General features: G+C 43.7%; 1 protein-coding gene across 1 annotated transcript; it reads left to right on the top strand.

Annotated features, from left to right (window-relative positions):
• Positions 1-16: 16 nt before the first annotated feature.
• Positions 17-12,619, top strand: ddhd1b (DDHD domain containing 1b; the record flags this gene model as incomplete). Its single annotated transcript, XM_084484146.1, has 13 exons — positions 17-749; positions 1,403-1,603; positions 2,915-3,043; positions 3,366-3,513; positions 4,095-4,204; positions 4,652-4,758; positions 4,957-5,213; positions 5,966-6,041; positions 6,748-6,897; positions 7,573-7,637; positions 9,674-9,852; positions 11,252-11,515; positions 12,441-12,619. The coding sequence occupies 13 exons, from the start codon at positions 17-19 to the stop codon at positions 12,617-12,619; spliced, it is 2,598 nt and encodes an 865-aa protein (XP_084340272.1).
• Positions 12,620-27,411: the final 14,792 nt, after the last annotated feature.

Raw genomic sequence — 27,411 nt, 5'->3', positions numbered from 1 at the left:
TTATTTTTGTCAAGTCATGAGCAATTTAAATGATACATCGGCCATCCGTCAACAGAGATCCGAGAACAACTCGGTCAGCAGTAATGACTGGGATATGGCAAATGATGTGTTTGTGTCCTGCTATGAGGACCCGATGGCCATCCACGGGGAGTTGGACTCCGTGCAGCCCGTCTTGGACAGACACCTGCCGCTGATCCGAGCGGACCAGCACGATGGCATTCTGATGGGCCTAGTGGAGGAGCAGTACTCGGGCTACCACTCTCTTCCAGAGTCCGCCACGGGATATCTGGACGTGGACTCAAACTACACGGAAAGTGACGGGAGCGTGAGCACAAAGAAACGGAACCGGTCCAACAGTTCCAGACAGCGCGGGGAGGTCGTGACGGAGCTGGGACCCGAGGAGGTGCGCTGGTTCTACAAAGAGGACAAGAGGACGTGGAAGCCGTTCGTCGGGCACGATTCTTTGAAAATCGAGGTGATTTACAGGCGCTTTTGCGAGTTAAACCCAGACAAGGTTAAGCGACGCGTCCCTTCTGACGCAGAGCTGGAATTTACCGAGATTCAAGCGGAGAACGCATCGGCAGAGGCGGCAGCCGCTCAAGCGGACCCAGCTGCGGCGGAACGGGGTTCCGTGTCGGATGAGAGGAATGTGGACGGAAACGGTGTCAACGTGGAAGCGGTGTGCGTCCGAGGGGGGCTGTACGAAGTGGACGTCAAGGAGAAGGAATGCTACCCCGTCTATTGGAACCGTAAGAATGTTGCTCCTAAAATTGTGATGCTAGGAGACTAGTGACTTTATCTAGGCTCTCCATCACTGCTACGTACACTGTTTATACCGCATCAGCAGCATTCGTTACTGCGCTAAACCAAATCAGCATCTCATACACGATGAACTGCTGTTTATTTTCTGTTTATTTTTAAGGGTAGCTGGGTCGATAACCCATTTCTGCAGCCTACTTGTAGGTATCCTTGAGAAGAATGCCTGCAGGTCGGTTACCTGTAGAAACGTATTAACCTATAAGTTAGTTATGTAGCAGCTTCTTGGATCAAGATCAACAGTGAGTGAAAAATTGATAAGTCATGAAGGAACAGGAAGGGCGTTCAAGCCTCTTGCTTAGGACATAGGGGGTCCTTGACCTATGACCCTAACCATGAGACAATCTCCTAGGAACCGGCAATTAATGACCATATAGGGACCATATCTAGGCTGGGTTGCTTCTTTGAGTCCCTTGCTGCTCAATAGCAGTGGGCCGTCAAGAGGAAACCGCATTAGAATACACTTTCATGGATGACCCTGGGCTGACGTGTGTGTGTGTGTGTGTGTGTGTGTGTGTGTGTGTGTGTGTGTGTGTGTGTGTGTGTGTGTGTGTGTGTGTGTGTGTGTGTGTGTGTGTGTGAGAAGAACAAGACCGTATCCCGGTGATGCGCGGCCAGTGGTTCATCGACTGCACCTGGCTGCCGCTGGAGGAGGATGAGAGCGACGCCATCGAGCTGGAGCACCTGGCCCGTTTCCGGGGGCAACAGATGCGGGACACCTACGAGCCAGAGGAGGCGGCCGCCATAGCGACGGCCGCAGCGGCCGCGGCGCTGGAGACTAAGGATGGTGAGGAGGGGCGGTGAGGGTCAAAGGTCAGACTCAGAGGGCAGATGGACGGGTGCTTTGCCTGCCAGTTGTAGAAGATGCAGGGCTGTGGGTGGGGATGGGTCTGTGGGGGGAGGAGGGGTCGGGGGGGGTATGTAGTGGAGTATGTTATTGCGTGGCGTTGACAGGGTGACCTTATAATGTCAACATTTCGTTTTTATCATTTGAATGTATTTTCATTGGCTTTTTGTGTGCGTTTAATGGAGAGGACGGTGAAAAAAGACCCGGTTGAGTGAGAGAGGAAATGTAGAGTGGAATACACCTGGGTTGTGGACTAGAGGTACTTTACAACCACTAGTTAAGGTTAAAGTAAGTACATTGATGATGCACTGCATGTCACAATAATGCTGCATTTCGTTGTCAATGTTCAAACAAGAACAGATGTATTTCAGCACAATATTTGTTGTCATGTGCCTTATTGGCACGTACAACTGACACCTGAAAGTGAAGTGCTAAAAGTGTCACCACCCCCCCCCTTTGCCAGAATCAACACCTTCATAACAGCTTCGAAGGGATGTAGGAGATGTTGGAGATGTTAAAGAAGGTGTGGAGAGTCACATGACTTCCACTGCATACTAACAGTACAGATAATAATTTTAAATTCTCTCATTCGTCATCCCAAATATAGCCTGAGAGAGAGTGTGTGTGTGAGTGAGTGTGTCTGAGTCTATTTCGGGAATAACAGAAAAGATTAATGTGTGAGAAAATGGAGCGATAGAGATATTGGAGGGGGAAAGAGGTAGACACCGAGATAGAGAGCGAGAGAGGGATCAACAACTGCTTCTGCTAGGGATACAGATAAAGAGAGGGATAGATATTAAGGGTTTGTGTGTGTGTGTGTGTCTGTCTGTCTGTCTGTGTGCTTGTTCTTTTGTGATGAATGTAGGAACCGTTCTCTTCAGAACACGGTCACTAAGCAAGTCAGGTGGCAAGTCAAGTTTTTGCTATGGCTTAACTAATGGGACACACCGGCACTCACCTGTGAGGAAATTCTATGGCATGACCTGTTGTCTGCCGTGTAGATACACACACACAGCTACGCACATGCAAACGCGCACACTTTGGATCATGTGACTATGATCCCACTCGAGGTGTAGCTGTTTTATAATTAGGTCTGACCGAGAATGTTTCTCTGTTTTAAATTACATTTGCCCTCTGTCTCTTTCTCTGACCCGCCTCTCTCTATCTCCCTCTCTCTCTTTGTCTGACTCGCTCACTATTTCCGTCTCTCTCTCTCTCTCTCTCTCTCTCTCTCTCTCTCTCTCTCCCCAGCTGTTCACAGTCTGAAGTTGAGCAGGAGTCATGTGGACTGGCACGCTGTGGACGAGGTCTACCTCTACAGCGATGCCACCACCTCCAAGATCGCCCGCACCGTCACCCAGAGACTGGGCTGGTCCAAATGTGAGCCGCCACTGCTAATCGCATGTACACATGCATGCAATATTTTTTGTTTTTGTTTTATTTTTTGAGACAATACAAGGAAACACAAAGTCATACAAGAGCACAAGACATAAACAGTCAAATAAAAAAAAAGTAATAATAAAATAAATAAATAAATCAATAAAAGAGTAAAATAACACTAGCAGTTGCAGTGCAAAATTTAATATTTCCTGAAATATTTTAACGAGATGTAACTTAATGAATTGTAACTTAAAGGATTTTGTAACTTCATGCAATGTAACTTACTGCAATGTAATCTAATGGAATGTAACTGTGATGTCAGCCTCAAGCAGTGGCACACGCCTCCACCGGGGCTGTGTGGAGGAGGCGGCCCCGGAGGACACGCCCCCTGAGACCACCCACATTGTGTTCGTGGTCCACGGCATTGGACAGAAGATGGACCAGGGACGCATCATCAGAAACACCAGCATGTACGTTTACAAGAATTACTCACTAAAAGATTCTCGGCTGGATCCGATTGGCCGAAACTCTTCCTTTTTCTGATTGGATATTCTTGAGTTTATCCATCTGAGAACAGCCAATACGAGACTGTGCATGGCGCTCTTTACTTTCTGTATTCATTACTTTGTTGACTGTTCTTTGTATTGGTGGACCATATTCTGTATTTGTGCTTATTGTATCTCTATCCGTATCTCTGTTGTCAATATTCTCTCTCTGTCTGTGTCTGTCTGTCAGTCTGTCTCCTCATCCATCCCTCGGTCACTGAATCAGTCAGTGTCTCGTCTCGTCTCGTGTTTGAAGGGGCAGGATTCTGGGTTCAAACACCAAGGTCCACGGAATACCTTATCCATGTCATAGGAATACCATGTCTGTTTTAGAATTGTGTAGATCTTATGTAGATACTGGACAGTTTCCGGTCAGTCTGTCTTTCTCCATCATGTGTGACCTCCACTCACCCTTCTTGACTTCATATTTGGTACTCAGTACTTGTGTCCATGTATAGTGTACTCGGCTCTAGCGGTTGTGTATTCTGTGTTTTTTCGGTTCTCAGGATGCGAGACGCTGCCAGGAAGATGGAGGAGAAGCACTTCTCCAACCGGACCACTGAACACGTGGAGTTCCTCCCTGTAGAGTGGAGGTCTAAGCTGTCCCTGGACGGAGGTACCCCCCACCTCCTCCACTCCTCCACCCCTCACGTTGACACCTTGATGCCTCCTCCACTCCATCCGTCCCCCACTCCTCCACCACTATGCTCCACACCTTCACCCAACCTCCACTCCACCCATTCTCAACCCACCAAGTGCTATACTCCTTCTTCCTACCACCCATCCCCTCCTCTGCTCCTTGATTCCAATTCACCAATTGACTTCAACCCCCCTTCCACCCCTCATCTCCCCTCCCCTCCACCAACTTCCAAATTGCATTGTGTTGTGTTGCATGTTAAGTTGTTCTGTGTTGTGTGTTCCTCTGGTTTGGCTGGACGAGGCTTCTTGTGTCGTTGACCTCCTCCTGCAGACAAGGGGGACACCGTCACCCCAGACATACTGCTGGGCTGTGTGGTGCTGTGTTGTCCCTCCGGTTCAGTCTCGTGTCCTGTCCCTCCTGTAGACACGGTGGACTCCATCACCCCAGACAAGGTGCGCGGGCTGCGGGACATGCTCAACAGCAGCGCCATGGACATCATGTACTACACCAGCCCACTGTACCGCGACGAGGTCAGAGGTCTTCCGCACTACTGCTCACTTTCTGCACTATAACAAACTGTAGTGTTAACTGTTTGTAGTTCATAGTAATTATGTTAGAGTGTGCGTGTGCGTGTATGCGTGCGTGTCCGCCTTCCTCTGTCTATCTCTACATGTGTTTCTATGGACGTGCACGAGTCTACATCTCCATGTGTGCGTGTGTGTGTGCAGATCACTCGGGGCCTCACGCTGGAGCTGAACCGCCTCTACACGCTCTTCTGCACCCGCAACCCCGAGTTCCAGGACAGCGGGAAGGTGTCCATCGTGTCCCACTCGCTGGGCTGCGTCATCACCTTCGACATCATGACGGGATGGGACCCCGTGCGCTTCCACCACCAGGAGGCCCCGGACCCCGTGGAGACGCGCGCCCGCTGGCCCAGCCACGAGGAGCGCCACCTGCAGGAGCAGCTGCGCCTCACGCGCCTCCGGTATGGATGCAGGTGAACTGGTTCAGGGTTGCCTCAGGGCAGTGGCCAACACGTGCCTTTTTTGGTCGCCGATGACCCCTGTTTTTTTTCATCAAATGACTCGCACTGTGATCATTATGACTGTGATCATTCTGATCACAGGAACATGTGTTGACATTAATGTAAAGAAAAAGAAAAACACAAATTAGACAATGAAATGACAACAGTCATACATTATACCGTTACACTATACATGTCTGAATAGACAACATGTTAGTCACCCCCTTTTTGAATTCTGACACTGCCAACTTGCAACCCCACATTTTGTGAGTTTTTGTGATTCCACTCCTTTTCAACCCTATGAGAATTGGTAAATATCGGTGAACATATGTGCATTGCACCACAATGTGTTTTGTGGTGTAAATCACTTAGTAAATTGTGTCTATGAGGCCTATAAGTCTTGCAACCCTGTATGCATGACGAGCGATTAATGGGGTCCTGACCCCAAGGTTGGGAAAAGCTGGTCAGGGCGATTCAATTTAGGGGACTTTTAAAAATATTCCTAATAATATTATAATAATAATATGACATACTTTTTCTGTAAATGTGAATATTACATACATCGATTATAGCTAAATCTTCAACCAGCTTTAGCTAGTGCTATGTTGAAATAATGCACTTCTACTGATTGGGAGTAGAATTTGTAATTAAGCAACGTTTTTTATTCAGTGTTGTAATTTGTTATGGATGTTTTGTCTTTAAATCTCTCTCAGGTTGAGGGACTTGGAAGACCAGTTCCAGGGTTTACAAACCTCTTCGTTTGAGGCAGTGCCAGCCTTGAAATTTAAGGTAATGTCTTGTGTTGTTGTTGTTGTTGTTGTGAAGTCTTTCTAGTCACCTCCATTTCATGTTAAGTGGTCAGTTATCCCACCCAGATCAGGCCAGATGACTTTGTAAGTGAATTCCATTGTTATTCTGCAGGCATGGAGAGCATAGATAATAATACAAGAATAAAAATCAGGAGAGCTGGTGGTTATCAGCAATAGAAGGTAGAAAAGCCGAGAAAAGTCTAGGCAGAAAATGAAGATTTACTGCCCTTTTCTTTCAACGGACTAAATTGATTAAGAAATGCCCTCCATCAAGTAGTGAGTGGATGGGTTTGGCCACTTTCCAATCATTTTCGGAAGTATTTTGTCACTTTTATCTAAAGTGACTTTCAAATGAGGTATAGAGTAATCATACATTGCATACAATGAAAATGAAAACCACAAAAATGGTTATGCTGCACAGTGCACAACCTACTTTATTGTGTGGTTTAGCTATAGAAGTGTTTGAGAAGCTATAGGAAGAGTTGATTAGTGCAGGTTTAACACAGTGCAGGTTAAGCGAACGAGAGCCCTGCTCCTTTTATACCTTTGACATCGGTACAATTTCTAAACAATTCTCCACTAAATGAATGTCTCACAAGAAACCGGTGACCGGTGCAGGATTAACAGAGCAGCCCCTTGGTCCTGGGGCCTGCATGGTGACGTCTGCTCTGCAACCTGCTGAACAGGTGGAGAACTTCTTCTGTATGGGCTCCCCACTGGCGGTGTTCCTGGCGCTGCGCGGGATCCGGCCTGGGATCCTGGGCACCCAGGACCACATCCTGCCCAAGTCCATCTGTCAGCGTCTCTTCAACATCTTCCACCCGACCGACCCTGTGGTGAGGGCAAAGTTAATCCACCACTAGGGTACAGCTCATAAGATGACAAGCACAGCTTGGAACAGCTAAGAAGCACAGTCCGCTATCGAGTATGTTGGCAGAGAGCATTATTGTGACTCGAGTGAGATCATGGACGAATACCTAGGCCTGGGCAATAAAACAATAAATTATCGTAGACTTGATCGTAGACTAGACTGATCAATATCAATATAAAACATGTTCAAAATATATCGATAAGAGACTGGACCAACAAATCTAGCAGCTGGGTTTGTTACACAAACATGGTTCCATACTTATTCACAATATTGGAGTGTTTTTCATTCCGTGGATGGTCATATTAAGTGTTAAACAGTATTAAAGTGTTTAAATCCAGCATGGTAATTCCTAGTCTTTTAGGTAATTCAAATTATCAATAGTTATCGATATCAATCAATATGATCAAGTTATATCGTGATATGACTTTTAGCCATATCGCCCAGGCCTACGAATACCTCACAATTTAACTTAATGTGGATCAATCCCATAAATCCCATAATCTCATGTAAATCTGTTAAATATACAAATGGAAGAGGGAGAGAGGGGATGTATTTCTGTTTATTTTAAAAAAGGTTTTCATTATTCCAGGGAAACTTAACGTGATCTTGTTGTTTATCAGAGATTCTGTTTATGTTGCAGGCCTACAGACTGGAACCCCTCGTTTTGAAGCACTACAGTAACGTGGCACCTGTCCAAATCAACTGGTGAGTGCTATGCTCTGCAATGTTGTACTCTACAACTGTACAACTACCAAAATATTGTCTACAAGTCAGACCCATGACCTTTGACCTGTTGACCAGCAGTGGGGACCGATATCAGGAACACACTTTCTTTGTTGTCTCACGTTCCATGTGCTGGACTTCATTATTATTGATTGATTTTTTTTCAATAGGTTGGTTTTCAAAATATGATTCCGTTGGGTGCTTATAATAAATACGATTAAAGCATGAATAATACATTGCTCAGTATACCTAACCTGGTTATGATAAATGTAATTATAGGTTAGAATAGTTTTTCCAATTCATACTTTGCGGTCACGTGACTACCTTGGATACCTGGAGGGCAACAAACACTGGCAAAATGGCGATGAACAACGGCCAACCAAGGGAATTGCAGCCTGGTTGGCCGATACAGATTTCCGATACTTAAATAAATCAACTATTTAGACCATTTGTCACAAAATGTTAAAATTATATACGAAGAGAAGATAAACATACTCGGAACTTGTGATCCATACACAGCACCCGCTGATGTAGGTTATTCATTGCTTTGAAGCTGGCAAAGACGCTACCAGACTTGGAGTTTGGAGATATTTACATTTATCTCATAGAGAATCCGTCACCTTATACCGCACAACAATTGAAAGCCTACGGATGGGTTAACAGCGCTGTCGTATGGGAGGTGAAAAACAGGAATATCTTCATAATCAAAGCAAAGGTGAATGTTACTATTCCACCATCCACTATGAAATGTCCCCTTTTGTCCGCGATTACATAGCCAATACGGTCTTATTATAGCCCGATCATTCACTAAAATACACATAGAAAGATTAAAGCATCCAGCATATGATTTCAACAATGTGTGAGGGCAGGGATGATCGCACAGTTGCTGTTACAGAATGCTGCGCGATTTAATCTGCACAGTGGAATGAGCGCTGGGCGGAGCTGTTTGTGCATTTCAGAAGCAGGGAGATTCTGTACAAAAATATATGTCTAATCTGTCAGTTTGCCATGTGTATGCCTGGCACAAATGCTCCCGTTGAACTAATCTTTCCATCATGGCGGTATTTGGACTGAGAGGAACCTAAGGACCGTTCGTGTGGTAAAACTGGCGACGTCCTGATTATGTTACTAGGTTTCGTTGCTGGAGTTCTTGCCCGCCAGCCAGTGGTTGTGACGTCACGTGCAAAGTATGAATTACAGAAGGACTCAAATAAATTACAAAAGCTATTATAACTATGATACTTAATATTGACCTTTTAGGTTTTACAATGTTTAAGTCTCAGAGATCCACAGCTAGAACATAACTCAATAAAGTGCCACCTAATTCAAAACAAGAGTTTAAATCACTGAAGTCAACAAGTCATTTTATGAGTTTATGTTCTCATAAGAGGAGTTAAAGTAAAGAAGCACTCTTCACCCCTACTTTCACTCGACAACAGAGAACAACAGCTGTTAGGTCTTGGATATGGTATAAGGTATGATGATGTTATCACATGCACACTTTGCACACAGCGCAAATGTATTTATATAGCGCCCTTGAAACACAAAGGCTGTTCAGAATACTTTACCATGGGAGGAGTCACATGAGAAAGCACATTAATGCTATCGTGAAGATATTTCAAGACAAATCGATGAAGCAAAATACAACAAAAGAGAACCATTTCAATTAGAAATGTACAATTAAAGTATATGAATGTAACATAATAAATATGCCAGTGCACACTTGCATGTAAATAAAAAAATATAAAAAAATGCTACAATTATTTGAAAGTTTAAAGTGTTGAGGCAGGATGGGTGTTCTGGAAGTTTGTGATATGTTGTGTTAAACCTGCATTGTGTCTACATTTTCCTACTATCAACCTCTTCTTAAGGAACTTTCTAGTTCAAATATTCTGTGAATGCAGTAATTGCCTGCAGTAGAAAAGTCACATAGTGCAGGTTTAAGTTTTAAGTCATGCATATTATATGCATATATTAATAAAATCTGCTTTGCCATGCTATTTGGTTCTGACCTCCAGGTATAACACCGTCAACCCCCTGCCCTACGACCACATCCGGCCGACACTGATCAACCCTCTAAAGGAGAGCACTTCCATCTCGGACTCGGAGAGCCTGCCCAGCCCATGCACCTCCCCTCCCCAGGCCCGCAGGCACTACGGAGACTCCATCACCAGCCTGGGAAAGGCCAGCTTCATGGGTGAGTGGAGGTCCCTCCTGATGGAGAGAGACGTATACTGATAAGACACTGCTTTTAACATGAGATAAGATGGAGTCCTAATCAGTTTTTTTATGGCCTAGTACGCTTTAATCCCATACCAGGACTTTGATGTGGTGTATCAGTGCAGAATTACAAGATATTAAAAAAACAAGGAAAACAAAACTGTAGGATCTAAAATAAAATATGAGAAATATATAGTTGACATTTGATATATATTTTTTTGATATATATCTTAAAAAAAATCTTAAAATATTTATGATATCTTAGAAATTCTATCATCATCCTGGGAAATGCCAGCAACATGGAGGAGTGTAGCGGGTCACACATAATGGAGAAAGACTAAACAGGATACTGTTTAAGACGGCGGATCGTTGCAGAACTACAAGATGCTATGTGACATGGTATTCCTACGACATGGATAAGGTATCCTGTGGACTTTGGCCACTTCAAACACTGACGAGATGAGACACTGACTGATTCAGTGACTGATGGATACAGACTGACAGACAGACACACACAGACAAACACACACAGACAGAGAGAGGCACAGATGATGGTTGGATTCATTGCAATAGCAATTTATTTTGAAGCATTTTTTGTCCTATTTGTTGAATTGATCAGAACATCCTGACGGTAATTATTAAATCAAATGCTCTGACAAAAAAACAAGTGTTGTCTGTGACCTTCGCCAGGCCTTTCATGAGCTTGTCTAATGATTTTATTCGGTCCGAATGAAAGTACTGGAGTCTTACCTGTCTGTGTAGCTACCTGGCCACCTGCACGCACGCATGACTGGTGTCCTCTACAAGGCTTGGAAGATATACTGCTTGAGCAAATGAACTAGTCTCGTGTTTTGGGGGAGTGGCTTTTGAGGGATGGCCTGAAGGTAGGGCTGGGATTTTTTGGTTGGATACTTTCAAATGTAGCTTACTCTGGCTGCTTTCTCCAAATTGCCTACCGTAGCTTTAATACTAATGAAAAAAATATATTGTGGCAGGCACTGCAAGTGTAGTTTATATAATTTCATAATAATAATATAAATCATATTTATTTGAGTGTCAATAATTCATATAAATATAATTATTATTCAGACATATATTATTTTGTGCAATGTGTTGCAAATTGAATAAAAATTAAATAAAATCTATATATTTTTATAAAATACAATTATTTTATAAATACAATTTAATCCAGGCACTGTTGCTCTTATATTTCTACGTTAATATAAATATAAATAACTACTAAATATAACAATGCTAAACGATATCATTCAGTAATTGTGTCAGGCGCTGCAAATCCTGAATAGTCATGTCGTCATTTGAAGCCAATATATATATAACATGTTCTTTCTATTACACTGTTGTTCTTGTTGTGTCAGGTGCTGCGAGTATCGGGAAGGGGATCAGTGGGATCCTTTTCTCCCGGTTTTCCCGGTCCAGCAGCCATGTGGGAGGACTGGAGGAGGAGCCATCCGACCTGGAGTGCGGAGCCACAGAGGGGGAGATTGTGGAGGGGTCAGGGTTGGAGGAGGTGGGCGTAGCAGGATTGCTGCTGTTGGAGGCTGAAGAGGAAGAGGCGGAGCTAAAGGAGGCGGAGCCTATCATGTCTCAGTCTCCGTCGGCCATATTGGACAGCACCTCTGGTGAGTCTGGAGTCCGGCTGACGCTTTGTTTGAACTGACGAATATCTCACCCAATGATTTACTCAGACCATTGAGAGAAACCATCTATATTTTATTCCTCACTATGAAGTTCTCATCGTAGATTGATTTTAGTGACTCGCGGAAACCCATAAATGAGATACACCGCCGACTTTTTTTGGAAAAAAAAAACAGTATAGGGGGGTATTTCAGGACATAAATCCCAGTGTGTGAATGACGACCTGGCGAGACGGTTTTCATCTACGTGAGGCGGCAGGAGCGCTAGCGCCAGGTGCTAGGAGCTAAGTGCTCAGGGCTTTGGGGAGGAGGGTGGTCTCCACGTGTAATAAATTCCTCCTCACCCTGAACCGCGGAGCACGACAGTGCAGAGCTCACGAGACGACCAGGACTGTGATTAATCCTCGCATACCTGTCGCTGTGGAGCGCCATGTGATTAAACCTCAGCGGTTTATGCATGTGATGATGATGATGAGATGTCATCACATGATGTCGTCGTGGGGGATGCATCACGTGACATCATCACTTGTCGTCATTGCGTGATGTCATGTGTCATGTCACATGTGTAACGTCATTGTGCTGCGTCGTGTGTCACGTCATGGTGTCATTTTATAGCGCTTAATCACAGTGAGTCTTGATAGGCCAAGTATTTATGCCACCCCTTAGCCATAGCCCCCCTGAAAGGCAAGAAAAAAAACTCCTCCCTCCATTAACAAGTCAGGAGCCTTTTTGAAGGAACGCAGAATGGGGGATCCCTCCTCGAGTGCAATGGTGGAAAACATAATGGCATTACAAGCAGAAATTTGAAGCAAAATGAATTAGAGACAGAAAATGAGTGTTGTGTGTGTGTGTGTGTGTGTGTGTGTGTGTGTGTGTGTGTGTGTGTGTGTGTGTGTGTGTGCGTTCCCAGTGGAGCTGGAGCAACGCATGGACTTTGAGCTGCGTGAGGGGATGGTGGAGAGCCGCTACCTGACGGCGGTGACGTCGCACACGGCCTACTGGTGCTCCTACGACGTGGCGCTCTTCCTGCTCACCTTCATGTACCGACAGCAGGAGTACCCGGAGCCCCACGACGCAGAGCAGTCCTAGCACACACACACACACACACACACACACACACACACACACACACACACACACACGGGCATCTTAACACACACACACACACACACACACAGGCATCTTAACACACACACACACACACACACAGGCATCTTAACACACAAACAAACACACACACACAGGTATCTCAATGCACACACACACACACACACAGGCATCTTAACACACACACACTGGCATCACACACACACACACACACACACACACAGGGGCATCTTAACACATACACACGGGTATCTCAATGCACACACACACACACACACACACTGGCATCTTAACGCATGTCCACACACAAACACATATGCAGGCATCTCAACACACACACACACACAGAAATCTTAACACACATCTTAACAGGCATAGGCATCTTAACACACTAACAAACACACACGGGCATCTCAATGCACGCACACAAACAAACACACACACACACACACCATGTATATCCATAGTCATCTTAATGCATCCATACATATACACATACAGAACAAACAGGAGACTTCACATCAACACACACACACACACACAGCTTATGACACACACACACCCTAACCCTTTAACACAATAAAACACACACAATCGCCATCATAACAAAACACATATGCATGCACACACACAAACACACAAACACAAAGGCGAAGAAGGGACGCGTAATAAGATCATTTATTCTTGACAATAATTTATTTATCGTTTAGTCCCAGGTTTTAAGCAGATGTTTGAACCTGTATTTTCCTGTAGTATGTAATAGTTGTCTTTTTTACCGAGGAATCTCGACGTGAAACAGCCTACACGACTCCTCAAAAAATAAGCAGACGTAATAACGATCATTTCAACCCAATTTTCACTATTGTGTTTTGTACAGTTAAGAAAGTCATCAACTCATGTCAATGAGTGAGTGAAAATTACCCTTTTGAACAACCTGAACCCTGACACACAAACATGCATTTGTACAATCATAACACACACTCACTTTACATAAATGTGGCAACACACATTTAGACATGCAGCACACTCTCAGCCCCGCATCTCACACCACAAATTTCCCACCGAATGGATGCCTCCCCTTTTGGATATAACCTTTAACCTTTTGACCTCGAATGCAGCAGACGTACACTGTGGATTATTTATTGTTCATTCATTCATCCTATTCGTTCTCCTGATAATGACTTGTTAGCTTGTATTCCATCATGGACGTCATTTGTCGTTTTCCGTTCTATACGGCAGCCGTCCTGTGCACCTTAACCCCTTAGGGTTGATCTGATATTTTATCTGTAGTTGTAGGACACTGTGGAAGTCTCACAATAACACCTCCCTCCATACAGTTCATACGAGGTCATGGATTCTGAGAACAGAAATGTTAAAAATTGAGAATTCAGATAAACAGAATAGGCAATATTTTAACGTTGTTTTTTTGTTTAATGTAGGGAGTGAATCCTAGAAGCCATACTATCATGTTTACCTTCAGCAAACTGCAGTTGAATGATTCTCACACTTCTCACCCATTGTGGGGGAAAAGGCGAAATACGGTGGCCAAAATGATTGTTTTCATGCCTAGAATCGTAGCTTTATAAGCACACGTAAAGTTTGCTGACCATCCGAAACATTTCCACTTTGGTTTATTTGTGACCGCACATAGACCAACAAACGGTTTGATGATATGTCTGAGTGGGGTCAAATATCACGGCTATAGTTCTCTGGGTGAAGATTGTTTTTAAAGACATCTTGGTGCAAATGGGTGGAGTTTGCTGCCCGTTACGTGTTGGGTCGAAGATGCCATGGAAACAATGTATACCATGTGCACTGAACTGTCCTTATTAGACGAAGCCCACCTATCCTCAGCTGTCCAGGATATTTAACACAAACAACATTGAAAAGAAGGTTATCCAACAGATTATACTTGCGTCTTTTAAACGTTTGAAAAAAGAAAAATAAGTCCTAGTTTGTCACTGGATTAAACGAAGCATGAAACGGTTGTGTGTGGAGAGCGCACACAACCAGGCTTTGCTACTAAGATTCAATTTAAAAAAAACACGTTTAGCATGCTAGTGTAGCGTGCACGAGGTTTGGAACGCGCCCCCCCCCCCCCGGTCCTAGTGCATCTAGACCCCAGGGAACTGAGTGGTCTTACCTTTACCACAACAAAACTTTCAGCCAAAAGACGTGACTATTTTTCTACCAATTTACCGTTTACGTTTTTTTGTGTTTCCTACTTGCCGTTCGATTTGCTTTTGCTGTTTAGCCATTCTTATAATAATAATAAAGGTTGAACAACACTTGAAAGGTCTTACATATGTCCTACACTACTTGTGTACCCTGTTTACATAATGTCTGCTGATGGAAGATGAACTGAATGGTTTGGGCTTGTTTGTGTGCCATATCCAAATGAAATTAATGTTGCAATTTGTGTCACCTTTTAGATGTTATGGAAGATTTATTTATGTTTTGTTTCATGAGAGGAAGTGGGGAGAAATGCACTGTATTAGTGTGTTAAAATACAGTTCTTGTTGGATTGAGACCAGTTCTTGGTTCAGGAGTAAGAGTCTACTCCATGAAATTTCACCAAGTTCTGATTGAACAACAAATGTACTGGGACTTGTCGTTGCTACCTAACAACTTTATTTTGTGTATCTTGTGTTTTTTCTGTTTTGTTTTAATACTTCCTAATATGTTTAAGTGCCATTTTGTTTCCCAACTGAGGCCACTCCAATAACACACATCTGTCTTTAAATTTCTCACAGTGAGTGGATGAGCCCAAAGCCTCTGTGTGAAATCTGTACGATAAACCGGCCTTCATGCTAACCCCTTTGTACCTTGTGTCCACTGTTCCTAACTTAATTATGTGGTGCTTTTACCTTGGTAATACTTTGTTTATTTTTCCTTTTTTTTCATTAAAATAGACCTCTGCACCTCCTCTCTAAAAACCTTCAGTGGTTGTATCACATTTCTTTGTCATTACTAGAAAACAAGTCAAAGTAATTTATGGATATTATTGTATAATTGTTAGGCATCCTACACAATGCTACACATGACAAATTAAATGATAGTTCTAAATAAAAAAGAATTATCGATTGTTAAGAGTAGATTTATCATGTTCTCTGGTAACTTGGGAATAATGAATAAACAAATTGAATGAATGAATAAATGAATAAACAATAAACGAAAAAAAAAAATCAATTACAGATTGGATGTCACGTTATTCAAGGAATTCACTATATTCCACTACATTGCATAAAGTAACCACGAGATGACATCCTCTTATATAAACCCAGGGCATCAAAACAATGAACAATGGGCATCACACAAGTAGATCATTGTCCAAGACAAAACAGTTTTACTAATGGGGGCCTTTTAAAAAATGTAATACATTTAATTTTCTCTTTCTATAAGAATAGTGTAGGCCTTTTTGCCTCAGTTCCACCTGCTGATCTGGTGAAAGCCCGGCAGCTGTGAGTGTGACTGACAACTTGATGAATTCAAAAAAGTAATCTCAAAGAAAAGTATGAGTGAATAAAGTAGTCACAGCACAGAGCTAAAAGTCGTCGAGGACTTCCCACCATCTGCCGCAAGCTTTTGTTGTCCCGCAACAAAGACCCCGGCTCTCGGTCCTCGACCCCCTCCGTTGGTCTGCCACCCAACCCTGACGCGCCGTTTGGGTGGAAATGTTCACCATTAGAGGGCGTCATTACAGCTCAAATCTGCCAAAGAAAAGGCCGCAAAATGACAATAAAGCACACGATGGGAGATCAAGAACGTTTTCATTGTCCACCACTAGTTGATTTGTCATCATCGTTTTTGTGAAAACGTTGAATGCCTTTAAAAACTGCAATGACTTTTACATTGGTGTCTTTGCCCATGGCTCTTAGGACGGTGTTACTAAAGTAATAATGTATTTACAGCTGTTGTAGCATATCTCTCACCTCCTGAAGTCACACAAATTCTCAATGTTGGCTCAAAATCCATGCAATCCATCAAAATGTCCCAATTTCCCCCTCACCATCGACAACTCCATAGTCCCTCCTTCCCCTCAGCTCAAGAGTCTGGGTGTCATCCTTGATGGCACACTTTCTTTTGAAAAACATCAATAATCTCACCTGGTCTGCTTACTTTCACCTGCACACTATCCACTGTCTTCATCCATCACACACACACCCAACAGCACTGCAACTCTCATACACACCCTCGTCACTTCCCGTATTGACTATTGCAACTTCCTCCTCTCTGGTCTGGTCTACCCCACAAGTCGATCCGTAAACTGCAACTGGTCCAGAACTCTGCTGCCCGTATTATCACCAGAACCCCATCCACCGAACACATCACTCCTATCCTCAAATAACTACACTGGCTCCCTGTCCAACATCGCATTGACTTCAAGATTATTCTCCTCACTTTCAAGGCCCTCCATAGTCTCTCTCCTCCATACCTCTCTGAGCTCCTCTAGCCTTACACTCCCTCACGAACTCTCCGGTCCTCTTCCTCCTCCCTGCTCTCGTCTCCCTCTGCCTGCTTGTCCACGATGGGGCTCAGAGCATTCAGCCGCTCTGCCCCCCGCCTCTGGAACTCTCGCCCACTATCCATCCATAGTATAGTCTCTCCCCACCTTTAAAACCTCCATTATAACTCACCTGTTCCGACTGGCCTATCCCACTTAACCCCACCTACCAGCCAATCTAATGAATATGTTGGATTGTTTCTTTTTAAAATGTGAAAAAAATTAGGTTTTAACTATATTTGCCTATTTTAAATTGTTTGATTGTCTTAACTGTTAGGCGACCTTGAGAGTTTTGAAAGGCGCCCTGAAATAAAATGTATTATTATTATTATTATTATTATTATTACAAAGATCAAACATATGGGCTCAACATGTAGGCTAACCTACACTGTAACACAACAGAAACATCTGGTTTCCAAATAATGCAGCTAATATAAAACTAAAGGAAGCATTCAGCATACAGTTATGACTGAGTGTGTGTGTGTGTGTGTGTGTGTGTGTGTGTGTGTGTGTGTGTGTGTGTGTGTGTGTGTTGACCAAAAGACGGATCATGATGTTTAAAATGTATCTGTTTGCTTTCTTTCTTCTAAAGTAGGCCGCAATATTCAGCACAGATTTGCATTTCAGAGGAGCTATAATCCGGGCAAAGAAACTAACATTATCCTCTCTTCAGAACAAGCATCCATCATTCTCTCGTAAAAGTATGGCAGTAAATGGTTTTACTGGAACGCCATCCTAACATTTCGTTTTGGCCGGCTACGCTGCCAAATTAGAGATTCCCCAACCGACAACAGTTGGGTGTCCTAGCATGCATCGTGTGTGTGTGTGTGTGTGTGTGTGTGTGTGTGTGTGTGTGTGTGTGTGTGTGTGTGGAGAGATAAAAAGAAACTAATGAGGACCACAACACAAGTTTAAACTAAAATGGCAGCTTTGAGTGACTTTGTTTAATTTATTTGGTTTTAAGGCCTGCCACGACCACAACAATGTCTTGCGTGCCAGTGATATGCTCTGCTCAGCATTGAATGGTCAATTTGTTTAATCGGAGACCAGATGTGCCTTTATTTCCCCTGCTGTGTGGGTTTCAAAGGGATATAAGAGGACAAAGAGCCAGAACGTAGACGCTATCAGGCGCCTGTTGTTATCAGACTAAGAAAAGGTTGGATTGTTGACATGGCAGCTGGGGACCACGTGGTCTGAACATGTATCTGTATGTGTCATAGTGGTCCAGCAAGGGACAGCCCATGGAGCCACAACCAGGGGGATTTTCTTTTTCGTACACAACTAAATCTGTTTTCATTCGACATTAACTTCCGAGATAATCACATTTTGCCGTAGCATTGAGCGATTCCACATGTTGCTAAGCTGAACGTACTAATTACTTTCCCAGAAACATCTTTGTGCTACGGGAATTGAAATCGAAACCTTTTCGATGAGCTGCTCTTATACGGATGAGTGGGACTAGTTTACGGACTAGTTTACGTATGAAGTGTGGATCCCGATTCCCATCAGCACTTGTCTCTCAGTGAGGTGTGGTCTCCTAAAACAAAACTCAGCTCCTCCCTAATGCTTGCCTCTCCCCCTCCACACATCAGGGATGACGGCAGAGACATATGTCCAGTCAAACCTCTGGATAGTTATAAGACAGAGAAACAGTTTTGATACAGAGGAAACAACACCACGGAGGTTAAAGCCATCTTCTGCAGCAACCTGTTGGTAAGTGTGTAGCATACTTTGTTTTAACTTCGAATTCGCGTTTCTCTGCAAAAATGGGGATTTCCATTTTTAAATAACGTCAGCAAATGTACGCTTTAGCCAACAAGTCGGAACCATATGCGGGAACATTTGTGCATTTTCTGCATATATCTCCACTTAAACGTTATTTCCTTGTGTTCCGTGGAAGTTCTCCACGTGACTGTGTTGTTCCTGCTCTTGACAGCTGGAGACTCGTCATTCCATCGTCCAAAAGTTTTGCCAAAATATTCATATTCGTCCACTCACCTGGCAGTATGTCAGATATTTTGCTCTCAGCTGTTGTTCTAAGGCATCGTTGTGAAGGATCTAGAAGCAAAGCGTGTGTGAGGATTGTCAATAAGGTTCAAGCGCAATTAGGCGCCAATATTAGATTTGGCCAATTTAAAAGTTGTTCGTGGCTGAAGCCTTGCCCTTTTTCTTTTTTTTTTGGTGACATGCGATGACGTCAAAACATTAAGAACTGCTAGTATTCATAAAAGATATTATCTGGCTGTTTTATAGTATAGCCTACATTCTGGAATCAACGTATAGACCTATCCACTAATACGCTATTCACTATAATTTACATAGGCGTGGTACCAATAGTCTGCGTCTGTCTCCGTCTATTTATTGGATGATGACTAGGTGGATGGATGTATCAAATGCCCCCCATCCCTGTCTTTGTAGTGGTCTGTATAGTGTCTGTCTGGCCCAGCCGCGTGTGTGTGTGTGTGTGTGTGTGTGTGTGTGTGTGTGTGTGTGTGTGTGTGTGTGTGTGTGTGTGTGTGTGTGTGTGTGTGTGTGTGTGTGTGTGTGTGTGTGTGTGTGTGTGTGTGTGTGTGTGTGTGCGCCCGTGGTTGTTTGTGTGCACTCGTGTGTGTGGGCGGGTTAAGGGGTGTATTCATGAGCAGACAAAAGGGCGAAATTGGCTCGACAGAGTGTGTCGGAGGGGAGGGGGACACTTTCACGGTTCCACAGGAAAGTCTGTCGTCAAGCACTTTCCCATTATAGTTCTGTAGAGTCATGGAGGGGAAAACGGTGTTCCTTGACCATTAGAAAGAAGTGATAAGTTGTTTTTTCTAAAGGTCCAGGTTTCTCCAACCCAGTGCTTTGGTCTGGGTAACGTGACTCATGCACCGTCACGATCCTCCCGCCATTGGGCAGTTGGGTCGGTGCCCCTCTCTCTGGACGTGGGTTCTGGGCCCTAGCACCAGTAGAGAATTACATGACGGTTGGTGGTTTCTATGGACTGACACTAGTGGAGTGAACCAGGTTCCAGGATTATTTTTGCCTAGTTCAGATTTTTGAGTCTGAACTAGTCTTACCTTGATAAAGGATTATTTTTTTTTAATTTCCAATTTAAGGTTGGATAAAATATTTATGCTGGAAGGAATTTGTACAATATGAATCCCATGGAGTATGATGTGTGGTGTATTTTTGATGAACGCTTACCTTGACAGTGCTACATCATCGATTATTGTTTTACCATTTAGACCAAAACAAAAACCCTGCTGAGATTTACATCGTTTTTTTGCTTGAGGGAAATTGAGTGTTTTCTGATTCCCACATTTGGCAGATTAAATACTTGTGTGTGTGTGTGTGTGTGTGTGTGTGTGTGTGTGTGTGTGTGTGTGTGTATGTATATATATATATATATAGGCCTATAAATAAAGTATTTTCTAAGCAATTCCGTTCCCCAGCTGACTCAACTAAACCCCACTCCTGGGCCTTGGTCACATGTTTTTTGGGAGGGATTTGTCGGGGAAGAATGTTTGGCAGTTAGTGCGTAGCTTAGCAACATATCAGCTGTGGCAGAATTTTACGCTTCCAAAACACACAGACCTGCCAGTGGGCCGGACCACACAGGTCTTAGCGGGACATGCTATGCTTCAGCAGGTAAATGTCAATATTTGTTATTGACTTAATGGAGACTACAGACACCCATACACACACATTCTAGCCACGCACACACAGAAACCCCAATGTTATGTCAGTATTTTCCTCTCGGCAAAATAAATATTGGAAAGGAAAAAAATGCCAAAAGCAAAGTACTCAAATTTTTCCTTCAAGTTGGTTGCCTGTTGTGACCTTCTTATTTTACTTGTCACATGGTTTCGTATTTTGTTTCCGACTTGTTTTTTTTCCGCAAAATTACAGATCATAATGACTCTGAGGCCAAACCTCTGTACTCAAGACTGAATTTAGTTAAACAGCGCCATTCTCCCTGCTCTATTGATGTGTCCATTAGGCGAAGGCAGTAAAACCTTGGGATTCCTTGCCTGGCCTGGTTAATATAATTAGCTTGTATGAATACTAAGCAGGACGGAGCAGAGAGAGAAAGCATGTGGCCCAAATAAGCACACCTCCCCTGGGTACTTAAGGTTCAATAATGCCTCTGTTGTCCTGGAGGGTCACAACCCCCAACCCTCAGGAACCAGCTGGCAAATGGCAGTAAGCCTGAACCAAGTCCTTCTCAAAGCTACCTGCTCAGATGTTCCGTGGTTTCGTTTTGATTGGTTTTGGGCAGTGGTGTCATGGTAACCAAACAGCTACAGAGTTCAGTTTTTCCAGGTTCTGTCGTGGGGAATTTGGTACTTGTTAGAATTGGTAGAATTTCAGTTTCCTCGCTCAAAGGTGAGGTACCTTTTGAATGCTGACTCTCATCATCCAAAAAAATCTTATGTCCTCCCTACCAGTTCTACCTATGGATCATCGTTCAAGATTTATTTTCTAAGCTGAGCTATCTAGCATCTCTCACATATGTTGCTCTATGATGTGTGCGTCAAAAGTGAATTCAAGCTAAGCTATTTCTAATACAAACTAACTGTACCATCTTTAAACACAACAAACAGACCCTGTACTAATAATTAACCACCGATGTGCCCATTCCTTGCGTCAAACGTGTAGGTTTGATTGTCATTTGGGAAGGCATTTGTGATGCTAATGATTATTGATGGCAGCCAGTGTCCTGTCCAGTTAGACAATGGCGGCTTTTTAAGGTGACCGGTGATTACGACACGGTCCCCTGCTCTTCTGTGTAAAGCCCTGCCTTGCCATATGTCTTCTGTGGCCTGACAGCTAGCTACTACTGGTCAATGAATAGAGAAGACGTCGAAGGAACCAACTGTTTTTTTTGTGGCCAAAATGCGCTAATGAGATCGGGTGTCCGGATGTCATCAGGTGCTTTTCAGCCTCATTATTGTCCTTGTTTGATGATTAAAGTCATGTAAGACTGACCAACTGTTTACCTAAAGGTTCACACAACAAAAGATGTGTCAGAAGTTGAATTTGTTACTTTGGAAACCTGAGTTGAGGCAAACGACATCTGGCCAAACAAAAAAATACAACAGTGGCATTATTGATGAAGAACATTTAGCTCTGTTCAAATATTTCACCTCCCGGGAGGTGATGGAGGTGAGGTGGGTTGGTTTGTTTTTCTAGCGGTGGTGGTCTAGGCGGGTGGGGCTAGTACCAGCCATACCACCACCACCACCAATGGGCCTTGATGTCTTTTGTGGCTTTAGCGAGAAGAAGGTGCCCTCTGTTTGGCCGTCGACAAAAACGGGCTACCGGGGCTGGAATGTGTGGTGGATTTTCTACTTAATTAACCCCCATTTCTTGTGCAAGCCGGCACTTTTTTTTTATGGCGCGGAAAAATGCAATGGGCATAGTCCGTCTCGGCCGTTGTTGTTTTTTCTGGTGGTCGCTAAGCCGTCCAGGGCGAAGTGTTAGCCGGGGGAGCAGTGAGCGTGAAACCAAAGTGTACACCAACAATGGTAGCACTTTATGTGTGGGGCTTTACTGAGGCACGTGTGTGTGACCTGATAGAATCTCTCACTGGTCAAGATTAGCCACAGATTTTTTTAGGAGGGAAAGAACCAGTGAAATTCTTTGCAGTAATCAAAGTAATTTCTGTAATAGTTTCAAGTTTTGTTATCGCCGCTGCACGAGTCAAGGGTTTTAAATTGTACGTCATGTGATTAAACATTTTCTGTCTCATTTACACTGACATAATGGAAACACTATTTGCTGGACAGACATTCAAACCACAGTTTTAGACTGTTTTAGTCTGGTCAACCACAATATTATTTAGTTTATTAAGTTATTTCAGAAATGTTAAAGGAGTAGGGGCTAGGCATGTTATGCAGGGATGCCTAAATGTAGGCAGTGGACCACTGGGATCAAACCCAGTACTGTTCGGTTGGGAACATATGTATTCCAGAGGGGATTCAGTGTCGACTATGAAGCAGAAACAGAGAATTTTGTTCCTCTGTTCCCTAAAATAAATTTTGTACTAGACAATTTGTCATAATGTGGAATTGGAAAATGTGTTCAGCTGCTTTCAAACATCCCTCCCTTGTGAGCGTAACTGCTGTTTGCCATGATGTTTGAGGTGCATGGAGGAAAAGGAGGCTGCTTTCCTGCACCCACTAACCAAACCTAAAATACCTGTGGCCACATCAAACAAGACTGGTACTGTTCCCTCCACACTTGGGAAAAAACCCCAAACTGTTGATCCAGGTGAACGTCTCAAGCTTATGTTACCGTTAGCAACAACAACCATGGCGTTTACTTTTTTTCTTAACAGCACTAAAGTGGTTAAATGTGTCAGGTTGTCTACCTACCTGGGAACCCTTTTTTCCCTCTGGTATTTATTTGGACAATTGACAATGGTTGACAATAATGTTGAAGCACTAATGAGTATGAGTATTTATAAAGAACAGCGATTTGCAATTATCTTGGCAATTTGTTAGTATAGTCCCTCCCAATGCACCATTGACAGTTGAACCTCGTCAATACTACAATGTTAAGGGCTCTTTACGTCCACGCTGTACCATGTCCAAACTGTACCATGTCCAAACTGTTTGCAAATGTGATGTGTCAGTTTTGTTCACGATTGCATCAAAAATCAAAAACCAAAATCAGTTCCAGCTCCATCTTTTTTACCGTCTTATCCCTTTGACCAATCTCAATCTCAACAACCTTGAACCATCTCATATTTATAACTGTTTTATGACGCCATGTTTTTGCTGTTTTGTTTCCTAAAATGTGTTATTTTAAGGCCAAAAAGCTGAAAACAGGAAAGAACAAACAGCAGTTCCGGAGATAGTCTCAGAGGCCAATCATTTCAATTAGTTTTCTGTAAAACATTCAGTAATCTTCTCTAAATTTGCTTCAGTTTCCGTGAAAACGGTTTAAATTAGCTGACCTGCTGTGTCATCATTACCAACCCACCGAATGAATCATGTCATGCGATGGTCATGGCACTAGGAGGGAAGAGAAAGAGAGAGTGAGGGGGGAGGGAAGGAGGGCGGGAGAGCAATGACATGGCGTACAGTTCATCATGGTAATGAAGACTCTGCTGTAAAAACCTCTGTCGGAAGCATAGGATTCATGTGTGCAATTTGTGGCGTGTGTGAGTGATTTTTTGTGTCAGGTTGTGTGTGTGTGTGTGTGTGGTAGTGTGTAGCATTTGTAATTGGTATCTTTGTGTGTGTGTGTGTGTGTGTGTGTGTGTGTGTGTGTGTGTGTGTGTGTGTGTGTGTGTGTTTCTATGCAATCATGTGTTTGTGTGTGTGTTTCTCTGGGTAAGGAAGGCACTAATTTCTCCACAGAGGAGGGGCTGGAAAATGGTTTTCTGGGGACCACAGCTGCCATTCCAGCTCTGTCTTTGAAGTAGTTTCACAGTCCGATCCGATCTTATCAGCGTTTCCATTAGAACTCTGCAAGGCCCAGACTAATGCCAGTCTGTCGCCCCCCCCTATGCCCGCATCGCTACCCCACAATCTGGTTTGATGATGCCCCCCCCCCCCCCATTTTTACAAACCAGTTACTAACCAACGCTCAGACGACCACAGGAAGTTTGGTGCCACCTCTCATATTAGTGTCAAGTGGCCACCATCTTGGCTCCAGGGTTGCCCACTATGTGGTTTGTGTGCCTGGGAATTTGGGGATCTGCTCTTCCCTTCTTCTTGCCTCCATTACTCTGTTCTGTGTCCATGGGGGGGGGGGGGGCTATGAAAACAGCATGGAGGTTCAGGAAGGCTTTTCTGTATGGCAGTCTGACACCCCCCCCCCATGCCTCATCTTTGAGTGACTTTATTTACAGCTGAAGCACTTAAACCCAATTTCCCAAGTCTCGCCGACCCCCAACCTTTAACCTGTGATGTTGACTGTGTGTGTGTGTGTGTGTGTGTGTGTGTACTGTGTGTTGTTTTTGTGTGAACGAGGATTCTCTCCTGGGTCGGGTCATGAGAGTTTCCCCCCCCCCTCTGAACAGGCCTGAGACAAGCAAGGTGAGGTGAGTTTGGGAGTGTTGTGAGTCCAGCTGTGTTGAGTCTTTCTGGTCCTCATCGTGACATCACCAGTCTGTTCCCAGGACGGCACTCGTCTTAATGAAGAAACCCCGGAAAGAACTTTTCTTTCTGTCTTTATGAGCTTCTCTCTGTATCACAGCTGTTTATTATTACCAGCGTATTAGCTATTAATCTCTCACTCTCTCCCTCCCTCTCTCTCTCTCTCTGATATTCCCACAGCAGTATAATCCCCTTTAGGTTGTGAACTCTATGCACACATACACACATACCACATTTGATGCAACCAATACAGTATGTAGTCCCAGTCCTTGGTTTCATAGTACTTGTACACGTTCATACTGCAGTTCCAGAGTTGTCAGAGAGTACATCTGTACCAGTTAACAGGAAATCCCTCCTCTTGGTCCAACCTTGACTCATTAAGCCAGTTCCCAGCTTCCTGTTGGTGTAATGTTGGTTGGAACTCATTGGCTAACTGTCTGCTGACTTCCTTCCTGTCCTTGCCACCACTGATTTATGTGTCCAAAAAAGTGTTTTTAGTCTAGTTCAGCACCTGAAACAAACATGGATGACTTGACTCTCCTCTCTTGCTCTCTCTCACACACTCTCTAAATCTTAGAGGCTCTCTCTCTCTCTCTTTCTCTCTCTCTCTCTCTTTCTTTCTTTTTCTTTCTTTCTTTCTTTCTTTCTTTCTTTCTTTCTTTCTTTCTTTCTTTCTTTCTTTCTTTCTTTCTCTCTCTCTCTCTCTCTCTCTCTCTCTCTCTCTCTCTCTCTCTCTCTCTCTCTCTCTCTCTCTCTCTCTCTCTCTCTCTCTCTCTCTCTCTCTCTCTCTCTCTCTTTGCGTCCCTCTCTCTGTCTACTTCTCATTCTAGGTCTCTCCCGCTCTCTCTCTGGGTCGGTCTCCAACCAAAGTCGTCATTGTTTTCCATCTTCTCCTCCTTTGCCAGTGTTGTGTAATAGGAGAACTCCTTAACTTTCTATCGCCTGTCCCTGGAGAGAGTCAGCAGTATACTCTCAATGTCCTGAGGAACATTTACTGGGTCTATTCATGGTTACTGAAATGGTACAAATGCAAAGACTGGCAGAGTGTAAAATAACTCAAGGACATGTTTGAAGGCCTTGAAGGCAGAATAAATGTATAATAAATGTAAAAGAGCCACTACAAAGCACAGCACCGAATGCAAATCAGATGGATGCAGCATCCGAATGTGTCTTTCCTCTTGAAAACAATGGCCTGTCTGGTGCTGGGAGAATACATTTATTATTAACTTTACAAGAACAGAATATGGAAATGGGGACTTTTACTTTCCTACTAGACTTTGAATTCCATCTCATGGAGCTGCAGGACAGCAGTAACAACTGATATAATCACAGGGATTCATTTATTTTAAATTTATAATTATGCATGGATTTTCTCGCAGTCCCAACAAGGATAATATGTGTCATAACTGAAGTAGTTGAAAAAAAATATCCCACTTGCTCATTGTGTTCCCAGCGGATTGGAGCTCTTATGTAATGCAAAGGGATGTGGCAGAGGTGGGGTTTGATGTTCTCATATGGGAGGAACAGATCACTAAGCTTAGCTAAACTCTACAACCCAGCAGGAGCAGAAGCCAACAGCAAGAGACACCCAGTAAGAGAGATCTATTCTGGGGAAGCTCCCATTGGTCAAGGATATCATCGGGCAGAATGAACGTGAAATATTCTCAACCGTTCAAATCACCTGACATCGCCTCAGGCTTCTGATTGGTTAATCTTATCTTCTACAGAGTTACTAACCCTAACCCTAACCCTAACCCTAACCCTAAAAATAGTTAGAGCCAAACGCTGGACGTCACGTTTTTTAAACAACGCTCTTTAAACACCACAAGGTGTGTCCTTTCCTCTTCCCTCTGGACCGGTGGGTGGAGAGGAAAGTGCAGGCTAAATTTGTTCTCATCTGTATGACGAGAACAGGACACGGGATGGGGGTGTTTGCTTGACCTAATGGCCACCTGCGTCAAACTCCGGATAAGCGACGCTTTCTGATTGGTCAGATGATGGTGATAGGAAACGGTGTAATGGCGTGCATGCGCTCTTCATTCATGTATGGTGTGCGTGTGTGCATGCATACTTCATGGCCAAAATGGCTCTCTATCATAGATGTCATGAAAACATAAATAATTCCTTTGGCTCAATGGTGCATGCTAGCAGGTTGACATTTTCAACCAATAACATCAGGGCAT

This window comes from Micromesistius poutassou, assembly GCF_964030765.1.
Source record: "Micromesistius poutassou genome assembly, chromosome: 19".
Taxonomy (NCBI): domain Eukaryota; kingdom Metazoa; phylum Chordata; class Actinopteri; order Gadiformes; family Gadidae; genus Micromesistius; species Micromesistius poutassou.
The sequence above is the reverse complement of the archived record's forward strand: the minus strand, read 5'-3'. Positions and strand labels throughout refer to the sequence as shown.